This window comes from Carassius auratus, unplaced genomic scaffold (assembly GCF_003368295.1).
Source record: "Carassius auratus strain Wakin unplaced genomic scaffold, ASM336829v1 scaf_tig00047130, whole genome shotgun sequence".
Classification (NCBI taxonomy): Eukaryota; Metazoa; Chordata; class Actinopteri; order Cypriniformes; family Cyprinidae; genus Carassius; species Carassius auratus.
The window spans coordinates 1-20000 of NW_020527014.1; the positions used below are offsets into that span (position 1 = coordinate 1).

The following is a 20000-nucleotide window of genomic DNA, read 5'->3' on the forward strand; positions in this document are numbered from 1 at the left end:
CCACTGTTGATATAATAGTGATTTACACTGATGACCCCAGAGATGGACGGGACAAAAGATCTGGTTCTGGAAGCTACGGAGCCCCAGTCAAGAACTAGTTCCCACTGCTGGTTAATCATGGCTATGATTTATTCATTCGTTCCTCCATTTGATTTAACTACAGTGAAGGACTGAGTCGGTCAATCCTGACATGAATAAAGACGCTGTGGGAATGAATCTTGTTTTGTGATCACAGTATGTGTTTTTTCCTGCGCATCACATCAGACAGGATCAGATCTCCTCCGTGTGTCTTGTGTCTCTGCAGTCGTCCGCTGAAGGTGTGTCTGTGTCCGTATCTCCCGGCGTGTCCTCTCGACGTCTCCACGTGTCTCTACATCGTGCAGCATCCGGCTGAGGTTTGTGTGCATCCTCTCAGAGCTGCGTGTGGCGTTCCTGCTGCGTCAGATCAGTGAGTGTTCTTCTTCCTGCAGGAGAGTCGGGTTCTGCGCACGGTTCCGCTCCTGGCAGCGTGTCTCCCGCCGGGAAAGTGCAGGGTTTTCATCGGGAGGCGTTTCTCTGAAGAGAGGTGACTGGCGTGAGCACGTGGCTGAAGTGTCTGCTGTGTTGCGATGGCCTTCACGTGTTGTTGCTGGTGTTTTTGTGTCAGATATCCGGAGCTGGCGGCCCGTGTGTAAAGACGCTCACACACTGCTGCTGTACCCCGGAGACGGAGCGGAGGATCTGGAGGATCTGAGCACTGATCTCACCACGACGGCCCACAGCGTGATCCTGATCGACGGCACCTGGAGTCAGGCCAAAGACATGTTCCTGAGGAACGCACTGCTGCAGCTGCCCAGACAGGTGCGTCCACACACCTGCATTCAGTGTCTGATCTGAGATCTGTCGTCAGTGATGTGAAGGCAGTGTTGTGCTCCTGACAGGTTCAGCTCCGCAGCGCACCCTCCAGTCACTACGTGATCCGCACACAGCCCACCAACATGTGTGTGTCCACCCTGGAGTGTGCGGCCCGCGGCGCTCTCCATCATGGAGAAGAACCACAGCATCCAGGAGGTGTGTGTACAGAACACAGAGCAGAGTGATGAGTCTCACAGAGACTCTCTCTCTCTCTCACACACACACACACACACACACACTCACTCACTCTCTCGCACACACACACTCACACACAGAAGAACCACAGGGTCAGGAGGTGTGTGTACAGGAGGACAGAACACTGAGCAGAGTGATGAGTCTCACAGAGACTCTCTCTCTCTCTCTCACACACACACACACACACACACACTCACACACACACTCACTCACTCTCTCGCACACACACACTCACACACAGAAGAACCACAGGGTCCAGGAGGTGTGTGTACAGGAGGACAGAACACTGAGCAGAGTGATGAGTCTCACAGAGACTCTCACACACACACACACTCACTCTCTCTCTCTCTCACACACACACACACACACACACAGAGGAAGAACCACAGGGTCCAAGAGGTGTGTGTACAGGAGTCTGTGTGATGGATCTGATACTGATGAGATGTTTCTCGCAGGTTCTTCTCAAACCTCTTCAGGCTCTGTGCTCCTTTCAGCTGCAACACGGTGCTCAGATTCACCACAGCAAAGAACATCTCATCAAAAACGGACAGTATAACAAGACCATGCCCAAAAACAAGCGCAAGATTCGCAGGATGCAGAAACTCCTCACCAACCAGGATATATGAGACCTCTGCATATTTTTCAGATTCTTCTGCAGCACTGAGATTCAGTTTTTAAATTCAGAGCAATACTGACACGAGCCTTCTGTGTGGATGAAGCTTCATCTCTTCATTCTATTGTAATATGTTTATTTGAATGACTGATTTTATTCTTGTTTGTCGAATTAAAGAGGTTAATGTGTGAGTTTTTGCGCCCTCTGGTGTCTGAACACTGTAACGCAGCTGAAGAGACTGACCGAATAACATCCGAGAGTTAAACAGCCAATCAGCTCGCGACCCTGAGCGCCCTCTCTGCAGAACAAAAGTGGGCGTTTATCACCATGTGGGTGTTTTTCAAACTGCTGGTGTTTCTAAATCATGCAATCTAAATGAGCCCCTTACCCAACCCCACCCCTAAACCTAACGTCACTATTACGTCAACCAATCAGGTATCATGGTGTGAAAACACCCTGATCTGGTAAGTCCCATTACTTTCCTGCAGAGACCTATACTTGGCCTCTAGCTGGCCTTTGACCAATCAAAAGAGGGCAAATACATTTAAGGCGGAACCGAAGCTTCTGATTGGCTGTCCAACACGAAACGAGAACTCGACACGCGATGAAACGCCAGAATCACCTTCATCTGAGCGAATATTCGCCGACACGGTACATGATCATATTTACTATTATTTTTGCATTCTCAGATCAGCTGTTTGTGATTTTTTTAGATGCTTTCTGATCATTTGTAAATATTAAGAACTATTCTTGACTGTATTTAAAGCGATTTTACATAGTTGTCATCCAACCAGACAGATAACTATTGCATTAATAATAATTTATGCTGTAATATACGTGTTCATAAATGACGAAGTCTATTATTTTAATAACATGATAATTCCAGTTCTTACGTCTGTCTTCAGATGTTGTCACACGTCGGTTCTGTGGAGCTGCGCGAGACGCTCGAATCGTTTCACGGTCTGAATGAATCTCAGTGGAGCATCGCGAAGAAATCCGTCAGTTCGGTTCAATCAGTCACTTATGTCCCGTTTAAACGGAATCGTTTCTAACACCGTAATCTCGTCGGTTCTTCTTGTTTGGCTCTTTCAGAAGGATGTGACTGTATGGAGGAAACCTTCGCAGGAGTTCGGCGGATTTCTGTGAGTTTTAACCTTCATTAATACACAAACTACTTAAAACAAGTTAGTTATCTGTTTTTTTTTCTTAAAAGTTTGTCGTAACTTTTTTAATGCGCATATATATATATATATTATATATATATATATATATATATATATATATATATATATATATATATATAATAAAGTAGATTGGTGTAATTTGAATGTGAGAAGTAAGACTAAGTCAAACTAGTTAAAGGTAGTCTTCACATCTTGAGTTTAAGCGACTGCTTCTGGTTGTGTTCTTGCAGATATAAAGCTGAAGGAACCGTAGCAGAGAATCCGGAGCGGATCATGGACTTCATCCGTCCCGGAGCCCGCAGACTGGAATGGGACAGTATGATCACTTCACTGGAGATCCTGCAAACACTAGACCAGGTGAACGTCTGCGGAGACACGTTAATGTACAACTGGGTTATGAAAGCAGGTTAATGTTCAGTGATAACGAGATTCACAATCCTGTCGACATCATCTAGAATCTCTGATTAGATTAACTGAAGTGTATTTAGGGTTAAACATATTATAAAGTCGTGTTTATGTGCACATGACAAGTAAACGGCTGGACTAAAGGAACTGAAAGTCCTGGTGTGTGTTTTTCAGGGCTGTTGTGTGGTGAAATACACCACCGCAGGGCAGCTGTGGAACATCATCTCTCCTCGAGAGTTCGTGGATTTCTCCTGCACCAGCGAATATCAGCGCGGCCTGCTGTCCTGCGGTCAGTCGCTCACGAATACAGGGCTGAGAACACATCATTTGTCTGACACATCAGCTGTTTAGCTCAATTAAAGCCACTGGAGGACAGATCATAACACATCTGCTCATCATCTGTTGGTGTGAACTGACTGATCTGGGTCCAGGTCATGTGAGAAAGCGAATCTTAAGGGCCGGTCACACTACATATCTCGTTCCATAAACTTCCCTGAATGCAGGAGACAGTAAATGCAGCTCATGTGAGTTTCACTGCATTCTCTGACCTGTGAATATATATCACATGAATCCACAGACCAACCGAAGATTGCTGTGGTCTCTCAGCTGAATTAGAAAATCTTTATTAATTGGAGCGTTGCAGTAAAGTCAAGTAGATCACATACAGAGCTGCGTAGATTTACTTACAAAATGTAGTCCATTTCTGATTACTTGACAAAAATTCTACTCTGTAACTTAATCCATTACCTTAAATTACACATACCAGCTCTAATAACATATTTTTACATTTTTAATGTGTAGAATTGTGTTTTTCCTGGAGACCCCGGAGACCATGACATCAGTTTCGGACTGCTGCTATGTCCCGTGTGTTGAATCAATTGTGAATTTCTTGACTGTGCTCGTGTTCTTCAGGTGTGAGCGTGGATCTAAAGTGTTGACTGTGGCTCGTGTTCTTCAGGTGTGAGCGTGGCTCTAAAGTGTTGACTGTGCTCGTGTTCTTCAGGTGTGAGCGTGGATCTAAAGTGTTGACTGTGCTCGTGTTCTTCAGGTGTGAGCGTGACGCTAAAGTGTTGACTGTGCTCGTGTTCTTCAGGTGTGAGCGTGGATCTAAAGTGTTGACTGTGCTCGTGTTCTTCAGGTGTGAGCGTGGATCTAAAGTGTTGACTGTGCTCGTGTTCTTCAGGTGTGAGCGTGGATCTAAAGTGTTGACTGTGCTCGTGTTCTTCAGGTGTGAGCGTGGATCTAAAGTGTTGACTGTGCTCGTGTTCTTCAGGTGTGAGCGTGGATCTAAAGTGTTGACTGTGCTCGTGTTCTTCAGGTGTGAGCGTGGATCTAAAGTGTTGACTGTGCTCGTGTTCTTCAGGTGTGAGCGTGGATCTAAAGTGTTGACTGTGCTCGTGTTCTTCAGGTGTGAGCGTGACGCTAAAGTGTTGACTGTGCTCGTGTTCTTCAGGTGTGAGCGTGGATCTAAAGTGTTGACTGTGCTCGTGTTCTTCAGGTGTGAGCGTGGATCTAAAGTGTTGACTGTGCTCGTGTTCTTCAGGTGTGAGCGTGGATCTAAAGTGTTGACTGCTCGTGTTCTTCAGGTGTGAGCGTGGATCTAAAGTGTTGACTGTGCTCGTGTTCTTCAGGTGTGAGCTTGGATCTAAAGTGTTGACTGTGCTCGTGTTCTTCAGGTGTGAGCGTGGATCTAAAGTGTTGACTGTGCTCGTGTTCTTCAGGTGTGAGCGTGACTCTAAAGTCTTGACTGTGCTCGTGTTCTTCAGGTGTGAGCGTGACTCTAAAGTGTTGACTGTGCTCGTGTTCTTCAGGTGTGAGCGTGGATCTAAAGTGTTGACTGTGCTCGTGTTCTTCAGGTGTGAGCGTGGATCTAAAGTGTTGACTGTGCTCGTGTTCTTCAGGTGTGAGAGTGACTCTAAAGTGTTGACTGTGCTCGTGTTCTTCAGGTGTGGAGCGTGGATCTAAAGTGTTGACTGTGCTCGTGTTCTTCAGGTGTGAGAGTGACTCTAAAGTGTTGACTGTGCTCGTGTTCTTCAGGTGTGAGTGTGACTCTAAAGTGTTGACTGTGCTCGTGTTCTTCAGGTGTGAGAGTGACTCTAAAGTGTTGACTGTGCTCGTGTTCTTCAGGTGTGAGAGTGACTCTAAAGTGTTGACTGTGCTCGTGTTCTTCAGGTGTGAGCGTGGATCTAAAGTGTTGACTGTGCTCGTGTTCTTCAGGTGTGAGCGTGACTCTAAAGTGTTGACTGTGCTCGTGTTCTTCAGGTGTGAGCGTGGATCTAAAGTGTTGACTGTGCTCGTGTTCTTCAGGTGTGAGCGTGGATCTAAAGTGTTGACTGCTCGTGTTCTTCAGGTGTGAGCGTGGATCTAAAGTGTTGACTGTGCTCGTGTTCTTCAGGTGTGAGCGTGGATCTAAAGTGTTGACTGTGCTCGTGTTCTTCAGGTGTGAGCGTGGATCTAAAGTGTTGACTGTGCTCGTGTTCTTCAGGTGTGAGCGTGGATCTAAAGTGTTGACTGTGCTCGTGTTCTTCAGGTGTGAGCGTGGATCTAAAGTGTTGACTGTGCTCGTGTTCTTCAGGTGTGAGCGTGGATCTAAAGTGTTGACTGTGCTCGTGTTCTTCAGGTGTGAGCGTGGATCTAAAGTGTTGACTGTGCTCGTGTTCTTCAGGTGTGAGCGTGACTCTAAAGTGTTGACTGTGCTCGTGTTCTTCAGGTGTGAGCGTGGATCTAAAGTGTTGACTGTGCTCGTGTTCTTCAGGTGTGAGCGTGACGCTAAAGTGTTGACTGTGCTCGTGTTCTTCAGGTGTGAGCGTGGATCTAAAGTGTTGACTGTGCTCGTGTTCTTCAGGTGTGAGAGTGACTCTAAAGTGTTGACTGTGCTCGTGTTCTTCAGGTGTGAGTGTGACTCTAAAGTGTTGACTGTGCTCGTGTTCTTCAGGTGTGAGCGTGACTCTAAAGTGTTGACTGTGCTCGTGTTCTTCAGGTGTGAGCGTGGATCTAAAGTGTTGACTGTGCTCGTGTTCTTCAGGTGTGAGCGTGACTCTAAAGTGTTGACTGTGCTCGTGTTCTTCAGGTGTGAGCGTGGATCTAAAGTGTTGACTGTGCTCGTGTTCTTCAGGTGTGAGTGTGACTCTAAAGTGTTGACTGTGCTCGTGTTCTTCAGGTGTGAGCGTGACTCTAAAGTGTTGACTGTGCTCGTGTTCTTCAGGTGTGAGCGTGACTCTAAAGTGTTGACTGTGCTCGTGTTCTTCAGGTGTGAGCGTGACTCTAAAGTGTTGACTGTGCTCGTGTTCTTCAGGTGTGAGCGTGGATCTAAAGTGTTGACTGTGCTCGTGTTCTTCAGGTGTGAGCGTGGATCTAAAGTGTTGACTGTGCTCGTGTTCTTCAGGTGTGAGTGTGACTCTAAAGTGTTGACTGTGCTCGTGTTCTTCAGGTGTGAGCGTGGATCTAAAGTGTTGACTGTGCTCGTGTTCTTCAGGTGTGAGCGTGGATCTAAAAGTGTTGACTGTGCTCGTGTTCTTCAGGTGTGAGTGTGACTCTAAAGTGTTGACTGTGCTCGTGTTCTTCAGGTGTGAGCGTGGATCTAAAGTGTTGACTGTGCTCGTGTTCTTCAGGTGTGAGCGTGGATCTAAAGTGTTGACTGTGCTCGTGTTCTTCAGGTGTGAGTGTGACTCTAAAGTGTTGACTGTGCTCGTGTTCTTCAGGTGTGAGCGTGGATCTAAAGTGTTGACTGTGCTCGTGTTCTTCAGGTGTGAGCGTGACTCTAAAGTGTTGACTGTGCTCGTGTTCTTCAGGTGTGAGCGTGGATCTAAAGTGTTGACTGTGCTCGTGTTCTTCAGGTGTGAGCGTGGATCTAAAGTGTTGACTGTGCTCGTGTTCTTCAGGTGTGAGCGTGGATCTAAAGTGTTGACTGTGCTCGTGTTCTTCAGGTGTGAGCGTGACTCTAAAGTGTTGACTGTGCTCGTGTTCTTCAGGTGTGAGCGTGGATCTAAAGTGTTGACTGTGCTCGTGTTCTTCAGGTGTGAGCGTGGATCTAAAGTGTTGACTGTGCTCGTGTTCTTCAGGTGTGAGCGTGGATCTAAAGTGTTGACTGTGCTCGTGTTCTTCAGGTGTGAGCGTGGATCTAAAGTGTTGACTGTGCTCGTGTTCTTCAGGTGTGAGTGTGACTCTAAAGTGTTGACTGTGCTCGTGTTCTTCAGGTGTGAGCGTGGATCTAAAGTGTTGACTGTGCTCGTGTTCTTCAGGTGTGAGCGTGGATCTAAAGTGTTGACTGTGCTCGTGTTCTTCAGGTGTGAGTGTGACTCTAAAGTGTTGACTGTGCTCGTGTTCTTCAGGTGTGAGCGTGGATCTAAAGTGTTGACTGTGCTCGTGTTCTTCAGGTGTGAGCGTGGATCTAAAGTGTTGACTGTGCTCGTGTTCTTCAGGTGTGAGTGTGACTCTAAAGTGTTGACTGTGCTCGTGTTCTTCAGGTGTGAGCGTGGATCTAAAGTGTTGACTGTGCTCGTGTTCTTCAGGTGTGAGCGTGACTCTAAAGTGTTGACTGTGCTCGTGTTCTTCAGGTGTGAGCGTGGATCTAAAGTGTTGACTGTGCTCGTGTTCTTCAGGTGTGAGCGTGGATCTAAAGTGTTGACTGTGCTCGTGTTCTTCAGGTGTGAGCGTGGATCTAAAGTGTTGACTGTGCTCGTGTTCTTCAGGTGTGAGCGTGACGCTAAAGTGTTGACTGTGCTCGTGTTCTTCAGGTGTGAGCGTGGATCTAAAGTGTTGATTGTGCTCGTGTTCTTCAGGTGTGAGCGTGGATCTAAAGTGTTGACTGTGCTCGTGTTCTTCAGGTGTGAGCGTGGATCTAAAGTGTTGACTGTGCTCGTGTTCTTCAGGTGTGAGCGTGGATCTAAAGTGTTGACTGTGCTCGTGTTCTTCAGGTGTGAGCGTGACGCTAAAGTGTTGACTGTGCTCGTGTTCTTCAGGTGTGAGCGTGGATCTAAAGTGTTGACTGTGCTTGTGTTCTTCAGGTGTGAGCGTGGATCTAAAGTGTTGACTGTGCTCGTGTTCTTCAGGTGTGAGCGTGGATCATGAGGAGCAGAGAGCAGGGCTGGTTCGAGGATTCAATCACCCATGTGGCTGGTTCTGTGTGCCGGCGCAGGACTCGGAGCTCAGTGTACTGACCGGATACATCCAGACGGATCTGAGGGGAATGCTGCCGCAGGCGGCGGTGGACACAGCTATGGCCAGCGGTCTGGTCAACTTCTTCACTGATCTGAGAAGAGCTCTGAAGATCTGATAAACTCTAACGAGCCTCACCTTTACTGCTCCTCACATACATGTGATTTTGTAAATAATCATCACCATAGCACATTAATTTATTATTGCATGTTTTGTTTGTTTTTGGTTTAATGTGATTAAAACCAGTGTAATTGTTTTTCATAACATTATGTAAAATTGTAAACATTGATATTGTTTTTTCGTGTTTTTTAATCTTATAAATTTCTCTTATTCGTTATCATTATTTCTTTCTCTTTAGGAGACACAAAAATCAGCTTAGTATTTCACATAGATGTAACTGTTGGACAGATTTATGTGTGTTTATTGTCTTTATATGAATGAAATATTTATAAGTTACAGCATAAAGGGACTGAGTGCTTAATTCTTATTAAATTAAATAGTGTCCTACAGACAGAATAGGAACAGGGTCTGTGCTTTAAAGGGATAGTTCACCCAGAAAAGAAAATTATGTCATTAATGACTCATAAGATCCGTAAGACCTCCGTTCATCTTCAGAACACAGTTTAAGATATTTTAGATTTAGTCCGAGAGCTCTCAGTCCCTCCATTGAAGCTGTGTGTACGGTCTACTGTCCATGTCCAGAAAGATAAGAAAAACATCATCAAAGTAGTCCATGTGACATCAGAGGGTCAGTTAGAATATTTTGAAGCATCGAAAATAAATTTTTGTCCTAAAATAGCAAAACCTACGACTTTATTCAGCTTTGTCTTCTCTTCCATGTCTGTTATGAGAGAGTTCAAAACAAAGCAGTTTGTGATATCCGGTTTGCGCACGAATCATTCGATGTAACCGGATCTTTTTGAACCAGTTCACCAAATCGAACTGAATGGTTCTAATGGTTAGCATCTCCAATACACATTAATCAACAAATGACTTAAGCTGTTAACTTTTTTTAATATGGCTGACACTCCCTCTGAGTTCAAACAAACCAATATCCCGGAGTAATGCATTTACTCAAACAGTACATTGACTGAACTGCTGTGAAGAGAGAACTGAAGATGAACACACAGAACGAACAGTAGATTGACATGTTCTCGAGTCAACCCTTTAAAGTGGTAAAGAAGTTCCGATGAATTTTGCAAAGTCACTCCATCATTGAGGAACAAAGCATGTGAATTTCAGGTGCTGCATTGTCGTTAAAGGGTGTTATTTAATTTAAATGGTCCTGCAGAGTGAGAAATAATGTCTGCTCATGAAATTAATTAATCATGACCTTTATGTATATAATGTTTTGTACAGGACAGATTGTGTCAAAGCACCATCACGGATTCTGCTGTTTATCTTCGTGAAGACGCGTTGTCATGAATTCGTCCTGTATAAAGTGCTGTAAAAATGAAAAAGATTGCTTGACAAATTAATTTTGAGAACAAACATGCCCATAGACACTGCATAATAAAAAAAGGGAAAATTAAGCCAAATGTGAATTTATGTGTTAGCTAGACTATGTCAAATAGAGGGTTCCGTTTGATAATAAAAATTCAACAGAATTAAAAATTTTAGTGTAAATAAAAATACAGTGATGTCCCTTTAAGTCGTTAATATGCGATGACGCTGAAGCGGAAGCCCCGCCCACCGACGCAGTTGCGTTCGTGCGTGCGCGCGGCAGCTGAGAAGTGTCCGTGTGGATCCGGATCGCAGATGAAGTTCGGCTCTTGTGCCGCTTCTAACGCGCTCCGGGGACGTAACTATGTGAGTCTGACAGCTGCGGACGCGGGTTCAGAGAGATCCGGTGATGCGGCTCGGCTCGGGTCTACATGACAACAGAATCAGCCGAGTGAGTAACTTTAATAAATGAACACAAACACGCGAGATATTAAAGACAGTTGAGATGTTTGAGCTCGACGGGAGGTGTGTGTGTTTGTGCTTTAAGATCCTATTTCTGTTTCGCTTTGAATCTGGAGGGTTTTCCCCTCATCTTTCACACGTGTGGCCTGTTTCTCGTTTGATTGAACTCTTCGTCTGTTGTGAAGCTCTTCTTCTCGACTCAGCGACCGCTGAATGTTTCCAGCTTCACACATGTCTGTGGTCTGACTTTGACAAGAGTCTTAACTCTCTCTCAGCAGCAGAACTCAGTGAGAGACTCGCAGGATGTCTTCTCTGGAGGTGAGTCTGAGCTCCATTATTCAGATCTGTGAGATCATCTTCTGGATCAGCTGATTCTGTCTTAACCCTTCTTCTGGATCAGCTGATTCTGTCTGAGATCTTCTTCTAGATCCGCTCATTCTGTCTGAGATCTTTTTCTGGATCCGCTCATTCTGTCTGAGTTCTTCTTCTGGATCCGCTCATTCTGTCTGAGATCATCTTCTGGATCAGCTGATTCTGTCTTAACCCTTCTTCTGGATCAGCTGATTCTGTCTGAGATCATCTTCTGGATCCGCTCATTCTGTCTGAGCTCATCTTCTGGATCCGCTGTTTCTGTCTGAAATCTTCATCTGGATCAGCTGTATTTGTCTGAGCTCTTCTTCTGGATCCGCTGTTTCTGTCTGAAATCTTCATCTGGATCAGCTGTATTTGTCTGAGCTCTTCTTCTGGATCCGCTGTTTCTGTCTGAGCTCTTCTTCTGGATCCGCTGTTTCTGTCTGAAATCATCTTCTGGATCCGCTGTTTCTGTCTGAAATCTTCATCTGGATCAGCTGTATTTGTCTGAGATCTTCTGGATCCGCTCTTCTTCTGGATCCGCTCATTCTGTCTGAGATCTTCTTCTGGATCCGCTCATTCTGTCTGAGCTCTTCTTCTGGATCCGCTCATTCTGTCTGAGATCATCTTCTGGATCCGCTCATTCTGTCTGAGCTCTTCTTCTGGATCCGCTGTTTCTGTCTGAAATCTTCTTCTGGATCCGCTGTTTCTGTCTGAAATCTTCTTCTGGATCCGCTGTTTCTGTCTGAAATCTTCTTCTGGATCCGCTGTTTCTGTCTGAAATCTTCTTCTGGATCCGCTGTTTCTGTCTGAAATCTTCTTCTGGATCCGCTGTTTCTGTCTGAAATCTTCTTCTGGATCCGCTGTTTCTGTCTGAAATCTTCTTCTGGATCCGCTGTTTCTGTCTGAAATCTTCATCTGGATCCGCTGTTTCTGTCTGAAATCTTCTTCTGGATCCGCTGTTTCTGTCTGAAATCTTCTTCTGGATCCGCTGTTTCTGTCTGAAATCTTCATCTGGAACCGCTGTTTCTGTCTGAGATCTTCATCTGGATCAGCTGTTTCTGTTTGAGATCTTCTTCTGGATCCGCTGTTTCTGTCTGAAATCTTCATCTGGAACCGCTGTTTCTGTCTGAAATCTTATTCTGGATCCGCTGTTTCTGTCTGAAATCTTCATCTGGATCAGCTGTTTCTGTTTGAGATCTTCTGGATCCGCTGTTTCTGTCTGAAATCTTCTTCTGGAACCGCTGTTTCTGTCTGAAATCTTATTCTGGATCCGCTGTTTCTGTCTGAAATCTTCTTCTGGATCCGCTGTTTCTGTCTGAAATCTTCTTCTTCTGGATCCGCTCATTCTGTCTGAAATCTTCTTCTTCTGGAACCGCTGTTTCTGTCTGAAATCTTCATCTGGATCCGCTGTTTCTGTCTGAAATCTTCTTCTGGATCCGCTGTTTCTGTCTGAAATCTTCTTCTGGATCCGCTGTTTCTGTCTGAAATCTTCTTCTTCTGGATCCGCTCATTCTGTCTGAAATCTTCATCTGGATCCGCTGTTTCTGTCTGAAATCTTATTCTGGATCCGCTGTTTCTGTCTGAAATCTTCATCTGGATCAGCTGTTTCTGTTTGAGATCTTCTGGATCCGCTGTTTCTGTCTGAAATCTTCTTCTGGAACTGCTGTTTCTGTCTGAAATCTTCTTCTGGATCCGCTGTTTCTGTCTGAAATCTTCTTCTTCTGGATCCGCTCATTCTGTCTGAAATCTTCTTCTGGAACCGCTGTTTCTGTCTGAAATCTTATTCTGGATCCGCTGTTTCTGTCTGAAATCTTCTTCTGGATCCGCTGTTTCTGTCTGAAATCTTCATCTGGATCCGCTGTTTCTGTCTGAAATCTTCTTCTGGATCCGCTGTTTCTGTCTGAAATCTTCTTCTGGAACTGCTGTTTCTGTCTGAAATCTTCTTCTGGATCCGCTGTTTCTGTCTGAAATCTTCTTCTTCTGGATCCGCTCATTCTGTCTGAAATCTTCTTCTGGAACCGCTGTTTCTGTCTGAAATCTTATTCTGGATCCGCTGTTTCTGTCTGAAATCTTCTTCTGGATCCGCTGTTTCTGTCTGAAATCTTCATCTGGATCCGCTGTTTCTGTCTGAAATCTTCTTCTGGATCCGCTGTTTCTGTCTGAAATCTTCATCTGGAACCGCTGTTTCTGTCTGAAATCTTCAACTGGATCCGCTGTTTCTGTCTGAAATCTTCTTCTGGATCCGCTGTTTCTGTCTGAAATCTTCATCTGGATCCGCTGTTTCTGTCTGAAATCTTCTTCTTCTGGATCCGCTCATTCTGTCTGAAATCTTCATCTGGAACCGCTGTTTCTGTCTGAAATCTTCATCTGGATCCGCTGTTTCTGTCTGAAATCTTCTTCTGGATCCGCTGTTTCTGTTTGAGATCTTCTGGATCCGCTGTTTCTGTCTGAAATCTTCATCTGGATCCACTGTTTCTGTCTGAGCACTTCTTCTGGATCCGCTGTTTCTGTCTGAAATCTTCTTCTGGATCCGCTGTTTCTGTCTGAAATCTTCATCTGGATCCGCTGTTTCTGTCTGAAATCTTCTTCTTCTGGATCCGCTCATTCTGTCTGAAATCTTCATCTGGAACCGCTGTTTCTGTCTGAAATCTTCATCTGGATCCGCTGTTTCTGTCTGAAATCTTCTTCTGGATCCGCTGTTTCTGTTTGAGATCTTCTGGATCCGCTGTTTCTGTCTGAAATCTTCATCTGGATCCACTGTTTCTGTCTGAGCACTTCTTCTGGATCCGCTGTTTCTGTCTGAAATCTTCTTCTTCTGGATCCGCTCATTCTGTCTGAAATCTTCATCTGGAACCGCTGTTTCTGTCTGAAATCTTCAACTGGATCCGCTGTTTCTGTCTGAAATCTTCTTCTGGATCCGCTGTTTCTGTCTGAAATCTTCATCTGGATCCGCTGTTTCTGTCTGAAATCTTCTTCTTCTGGATCCGCTCATTCTGTCTGAAATCTTCATCTGGAACCGCTGTTTCTGTCTGAAATCTTCATCTGGATCCGCTGTTTCTGTCTGAAATCTTCTTCTGGATCCGCTGTTTCTGTTTGAGATCTTCTGGATCCGCTGTTTCTGTCTGAAATCTTCATCTGGATCCACTGTTTCTGTCTGAGCACTTCTTCTGGATCCACTGTTTCTGTCTGAGCACTTCTTCTGGATCCACTGTTTCTGTCTGAGCACTTCTTCTGGATCCGCTGTTTCTGTCTGTAGAAGGATGGCAGTTTGTTTTGGTGGTTGCTAGAGCAGGAAGGACTCAGAAGTGTTTCTGTATCTCTAAGAGCAGCTGTGTTCTTCTGCAGATAACAGCCCTGAGCTCCTCCTGATAATGTCCTCGTCTGCGTCAGTCTGCCTTCATGGGACTGTGTGTCATTTTGTTGTGATCAGAAAGTTAAGAAAAGCAGTTTAGCAGTTTGACCTTCATTCTGCTGTGATGTAACGTTAGAAACACAAGAACAATAGAAGGATTTCATGAGGACTGCGGCTCATTTCTCTTAAATGTGTATCTTTTCCTTCCTGTCTGCAGACTGTGTTTACAGCTGCGTGTCTCAAGTCCAGGATTACTTGATTTAGATACGCACAGACATGAACATATATTAATAACAAACAGCTGTGAATTAGAATGTTTTCATTTAGATTTGACCATGGCTGATTTGAGGAACACGTCTGCTCTTGCGTGTGCTTGTCTTCATTATAACACGCAGCAGTGAATCATGTCAGATCAGATGGTGTTTAAATGACTCATTCGGATCTAATCGTGTTCACACCTCAGAGCGGACGGAAACCTGCTCCACTTCTGAACGAGGACAGATGCTGCACTATGAGCTTCTGGTGATCCTTTAACCCTGAGTGTATGAAACACCACTGAAGCTCTGACGAGATGATGATAATAAGCATCAGATATTCTGCATCACAAGATATTCTGCCATGATTCCAAAATAGTACATATTAAACAGTATTATTAACAGAGATATATAATGTTACAGTCGTCTATTAACGTCCGTCTGTGTGTGAAGACACACTCCACGTGAAATTAACGAACCGAATAGAGATGAATTTAAAGTTGAATAAACTTCAACTTCACTGTTCAGTGCCCTACCGCCGTTACATATCACTGTCATGTTATTATATGCGTTTGAGCTCCACGTTTGAGTGATCGCTACAACAAAAAGAAAATAATAATCTCTCAAAAAAACAGTCTAGTTTGTATTTAAGGGCTTATTTTTTAAAATCAAAATGTCTGTGTCTTGTTGGAATAACTAGTCTCCGTCTGTTTAACTGCAGCTTTAATGGAAACACATCATTAACTCTTCAGGAAAATCCCAAGAGAGCAGTGACTGTCAATCACACACACACACACACACACACACACAATTAAATCACGCTCACTTTAATATTATTCACACTCTGATGTTTTCATTTCCTCTTTCTGATGTGTTTGACCACAGAAGCAGACGTGAGATCAGCGTCTCGTTACGATGCGTGTGAATTTCCATACGCTCTGCTGTTGTGGCCTCAACTATTTCAAGCCCTGGTTAAGTAATGAACTGTAATTGTTCAGAGATGGACTCGTCTTCGTTTGGGAGTCAGATAGCAGAGCGTTCTGTGTTAGTGGACTATAGTGACTCTCTCTGACCGTGTCCATGTTCAGACGGATGTCAGGACGTCTGATGGTCCGAGTCTCGTGTTTGTTTGCTGCATTGATCCCCAGAGTCTCGTTACAGTCGCTGTGGAGCTCCACTGACTCTCAGAAGGTTCATTACTCTACAGATCAGCCGAGAACAAGTTTAACATGAACTACATGAGAGTGAAAGCCACTGTCACACTCCACAAACATGCTTATTTTAGCGTCATTTTCTGCTCCTTGCCTTTTCATTTATCACACACGTGTGTGTGTGTGTGTGTGTGTGTCTCAGAAAAGTCAGAACCATTGAAAGCATCGCTGTGAGACGAGCAGTTAAACTGAAGGCCAGTGTTGGGAGTGTAACACATTACAAGTAACTTGTACCGAGTCATGTAATCAGATTACTTTTGTCAAGTAACTAGGAAAGTAACAATTTACAACAACATCAGAGTTACTTTATCAGATGAAGTAACATTAGTAAGTTTCTGTCTGTGAGACTGAGGCTTGTTCACTTCACTTCTGCTGTGAAACGGCCTTTAAACGCCCAGAATATGACTTTATATTACTTTTAAAAGCAAGTTTCCCAGCACTGCTATAACTGAGACACGATAAACACATCTCTTGCTTTCTTTCTCCATTGTTTGTTTTTTTTTTTCTTCTTTCTTTCTTTTTCTTTCTCCATTGTTTGTTTTTTTTCTTCTTTCTTTTTCTTTCTCCACTGTTTGTTTGTTTTTTTTTCTTTTGCTTTCTTTCTTTCTTTCACACCTTTACCAGCTCATAGTTGAACACAAAGTGACACAGAATAGAGACGTCAGATGTCGAGTCTGTGGTCGTGAGAAGAGTTGAGCAGGATGTTTATTTCACTCTTCATCATCCAGTAAAGACCGATAGAGATCAGGGCGTCATGCTCCAGAAACACATTAAATCACCTGTGACAGTCATATAATGATCTTTCTTCACTGATGATCATGGTTTCACTCACTTATCTGCTTTTACATTCATTTAAAACACAGACGTCAAGCATCTTTTCACCTGGTTGAGACTTTCTCGCCAGCACTTAACCAGCTAATACTAGGACTTTTCTTGTCTTTCATATATTAAGACATAAACCAGCCTGTCTCTGTGTTCTGTGCTAGACTAACGGAGACTCGTCATGGCACTTGTGTACTGTTGTTGTTCTCTCGCTGATCTGACTGCTTCTCTCATTTGTAAGTCGCTTTGGATAAAAGCATCTGCTACATGATTAAATGTATTTATGTTGTTCTTGTTTTCCAGCTGTTGATCATTCTGCTAAACGTCTTTTATGTGTTCACAGAGGAAGTCTTAAGGGTTTAAAAGGACATCAACACAGCTTAACAGATGCTTTTATCCAAAGCGACTAAAAACTGAGCCTAAGCTGAGGCTAAATGCAGGGTTTGTGTTAGTGAAGTTATGTTTAAAAAGATTAAATTGATCATCTTCTCCAATAAAGCAGTGTGTGTTTGATAGTAAACGGTGTCTGTCTCTCTTCAGGTGAGATATAAATGGCTTTAACAGCGTTTGTTAGCATGGAGCCGTGTGCGAACGCATCTGGTGTGAGCGGTGACGGGGCTTCAGAGAAGCGGGCGAGTGGCGCCGCCCTGCAGGTTCATCTGTACAGCTGCAGAGACGAGGAGAGCGCGCTCATCTATCCGCCCGGAGAATACGTGACCGAAGAGCTGTGCATCAGCGCCGCCAAGGAGTGCAGTGAGTCAAAGCAGTTAACACTGATCAAAGGAACCGTTCACCCGAAAATGAAAATGACCCCACGATTTACTCGCCCTCAAGGGTGTGTATGACTTTCTTCTTTCAGTCGAATCCAATCAGAGAAAGATTTAAAAATGTCCAGGCTCTTACAAGCTTTATAATGGCAGTGAATGGGTGGTGATGTTCAATAGTCCAATAGAAGTCCAATAAAGTGCATAAATCCATCAGAAACAGTGCCTCGCATGGCTCGGGGGGGTGAATCTGTGTGTTCGTGTAAGAAAAAATCCATCTTTAAAACTTTTTTCATGTTTTTCTTACACAAGCGCATTGATTCGCTTCAGCAGGCCTTTATTCACCCCCCCGAGCACTTCTAATGATGGATTGGCAGAGTTCATTAGACTTCTTTTGGACTATTGATTATTATTATTATCACACATTCAATGTCAGGACCGTTTTTAATATAAATCTTCTGAAGAAGAGAGTCATACACACTTAAGAGGGCAGGAGGAAACCGTGGGGTTTTTAACAGAATTCACATGTCTATACTGTGTGTGTGTGTGTGTGTGTGTGTGTGTGAGAGAGAGGGGACTTCATACCAGATGATCTGTCATTACTCATCTAAAGAAATACATATATATTCATAAATATTGTCCAGGTAATTGTGAGTAACTGCTGGTATCTTCAGAAAAGCAGACGCACACAGAACCGATGTGTGTTCAGAGTGAGATCATGAGGGTGATTAGCTACAGCTGTTAGTGACCGTGGGTAAGGTGTGTCACAGATCTATCAGAAGAGATCCGTCCGTACAGTGGTGTAGAGACGAAGCGCAGCCGAAACACAAGTCACGGTCAAACCGAGCAGCTTCTGTTGGTCAGTGTGGTGTATTAGTGCGACTGACTTAAACCTGTTGTGAAATCAGCATGAGGAAATCTTTCAGCTCATCAGGCGGATCGAGAACATTATTCTTAGGGTGAGGACTGTGAGCAAACAAGCGTTCAATCACATATGCTTAATCTATAGTATATCAGCTATAAAACACTTATAATGCAATTAAAAACAAGTTAAAGCCTCAAACAGCAGTCGTCAGGGTCCGATCCATCTGAATGAAATCAGTCTCTTAATGCGTCATTTACAGGAACGCCGTCTTCAATCTGCACTGAAAGCTAGGCTTCGATCAAACGGGTTACAGCAACACAAATATTCACACAGGACGCAAGTCAAAATAATGGAAAATCACTGAGTATCTAATAACTGAAAGCAGAGCCTGTGTTGGTGAAGCGCTGCTCTTCTGTTCCTGAGTCTCCTGAAGCTGGGTTTATATCGTAAGAGACGTGCTGCCGTGATACATGCATCTTTTATCATGTCCTCACATTAAAGCACAGCTGCTAAAATCTGCATTCCAACATTTATATTTAATCCTGGGATAAATCTAGATCCCCGGTAGATCTGCCCATGCAGAGTTTTCATTAGTGACATCTTTACATTAGTGCTTCACAGAAACTAGCCCTAACCAGTTCAGTTCAGTCTGAAGAGTTTTACTGTGACTCCAGTCATACCCTGAACACGGCCGCACGCTCATCACGAATCATCACGAATGATCACGGAGCGATGCAGTGTCAGAATCTCATTCTCTGAGACCGTGTCTGATCGGCGCAGCTGTGATGAGTGACGTCAGGACACTGACCTGTTACTGAGACTCGAGTGATGCTGTCAGCTGGCCAACTTCCTGTTCCCACTTTTACCACTTCCTGTTTACCCATCTGAGTGTTAAGGGCTTGAGAGAGATAGAGTGTGTGCGTGCAGGACCCACCCTCGTTTACTTCCTCTTTTCATGCAGTTCCGCCTTTAATGCTGCTGCAGCAGCTGCCGCACACACACACACACACACACACACACACACACACACACACACACACACAGACCGAGTGCATGAGGTCAGAGGTCACGCAGCCTCCTGATGTTTGCTGTGAATGATTGACAGGTGTCAGTCCTCCGTACTGCAGTCTGTTTGGACTCATGAGAGAGCGAGACCGAGTGTGGCTTCCACCCAATCACATCCTCAAGATCGAGGCCTCGGCCAATGAGACGCTGCTGTTCAGGATCAGGTGAGGATCAGCAGCAGCACTGGTGCATGCTGGGATTGGCAGGTGACTCTAAACCCTCTCCGTCTCAGGTTTTATTTCCCGGGCTGGTACGGCAGCGGCTCGAGTGCGGCTCGCAGGTTCGGCGTCTCTAAGAGCTCGGAGACACCTGTGCTCGATGACATCACCGCGGCGTACCTGTTTGCTCAGGTGAGGAGCGTGTGACTGACGCGATGAACTGGGTCAAATATATGACTTGTAAAGCTCGTCTTTGCTGATTCCACTGTAATTATAACTGAGAGCATATACAAACAAAAATCTACTTTTTGAATGCAAAAAATGAATTTATATAATAAAAGATTTGAGTAAACATTCCAATTCCCCCAATCTGGACGAAGTAACAGAAGTTCTCTCAAAATAAAGTGCTCTGTGACTGGAACGATGAAGAAAACAGACGTCACTTCCCACTGTTTATAAATGGTCATTTTTTCCCTAAGCTTATTAAATATGTCGTCTCATATTAACACACATCACAGAGCCAGGGTCCATGTTCAACATCTCCTCAGGGTCAGGGTCAGGGTCAGGGCTCAGTGGGACAAAGCTACGAATCGTGTTTTTCTCCGTCCAGATCACACGACAGAGTTATATTTAACTGTGTTTTTAGCACGAGCAGCAACACTTTACACTGTCACACATTATTTATTCTGCAAATCTCCATCTGAGAGTGTTCAGCTGTGTGAACTCTGCTTCATCTGATCCTGTCCGTCTCTCAGTGGAGGTCAGATTTCCTGAGCGGTGCGGTCAGCGTTCCCATCAGCCT

The 20000-nt window shown here is 44.5% G+C and overlaps 2 protein-coding genes and 1 pseudogene across 7 annotated transcripts in view; all 3 read left to right on the plus strand.

Moving 5' to 3' along the window:
• Positions 1-236: 236 nt before the first annotated feature.
• On the plus strand, positions 237-1893 carry LOC113088782 (DTW domain-containing protein 2-like; annotated as a pseudogene).
• A 744-nt stretch (positions 1894-2637) lies between these two features.
• Positions 2638-8788, plus strand: LOC113088781 (stAR-related lipid transfer protein 4). Its single transcript, XM_026255835.1, has 4 exons — positions 2638-2844; positions 3117-3243; positions 3466-3580; positions 8343-8788. The coding sequence occupies exons 1-4, from the start codon at positions 2669-2671 to the stop codon at positions 8564-8566; spliced, it is 642 nt and encodes a 213-aa protein (XP_026111620.1). The 5' UTR covers positions 2638-2668; the 3' UTR covers positions 8567-8788.
• Positions 8789-10152: 1364 nt separating this feature from the next.
• Positions 10153-20000, plus strand: part of LOC113088778 (tyrosine-protein kinase JAK2-like) — an 18206-nt gene continuing 8358 nt past the window's right edge. Inside the window, exons 1-7 of one of the 6 annotated variants that reach the window (XM_026255830.1) lie at positions 10153-10342; positions 16511-16582; positions 16690-16793; positions 16887-17099; positions 19081-19204; positions 19273-19390; positions 19954-20000. The exon at positions 19954-20000 is cut by the window's right edge and continues 99 nt beyond it. In XM_026255830.1, the coding sequence (XP_026111615.1) occupies positions 16898-17099; positions 19081-19204; positions 19273-19390; positions 19954-20000 (491 nt within the window). In that variant the 5' untranslated portion in view covers positions 10153-10342; positions 16511-16582; positions 16690-16793; positions 16887-16897. The remainder of the gene's footprint in view (positions 10343-16510; positions 16583-16689; positions 16794-16886; positions 17100-19080; positions 19205-19272; positions 19391-19953) is intronic. The other 5 variants (XM_026255827.1, XM_026255831.1, XM_026255829.1 and 2 more) reach the window with 5 other exon arrangements.

Excerpts from the sequence above, each read along its gene's own strand:
- LOC113088781 (XM_026255835.1), top strand. The coding sequence starts at position 2,669 with ATGAATCTCAGTGGAGCATCGCGAAGAAATCCGTCAGTTCGGTTCAAT. Across the intron at positions 2,845-3,116 it reads CAGGAGTTCGGCGGATTTCT|ATATAAAGCTGAAGGAACCG; the intron begins GTGAGTTTTAAC and ends GTGTTCTTGCAG. Across the intron at positions 3,581-8,342 it reads GCGCGGCCTGCTGTCCTGCG|GTGTGAGCGTGGATCATGAG; the intron begins GTCAGTCGCTCA and ends CGTGTTCTTCAG.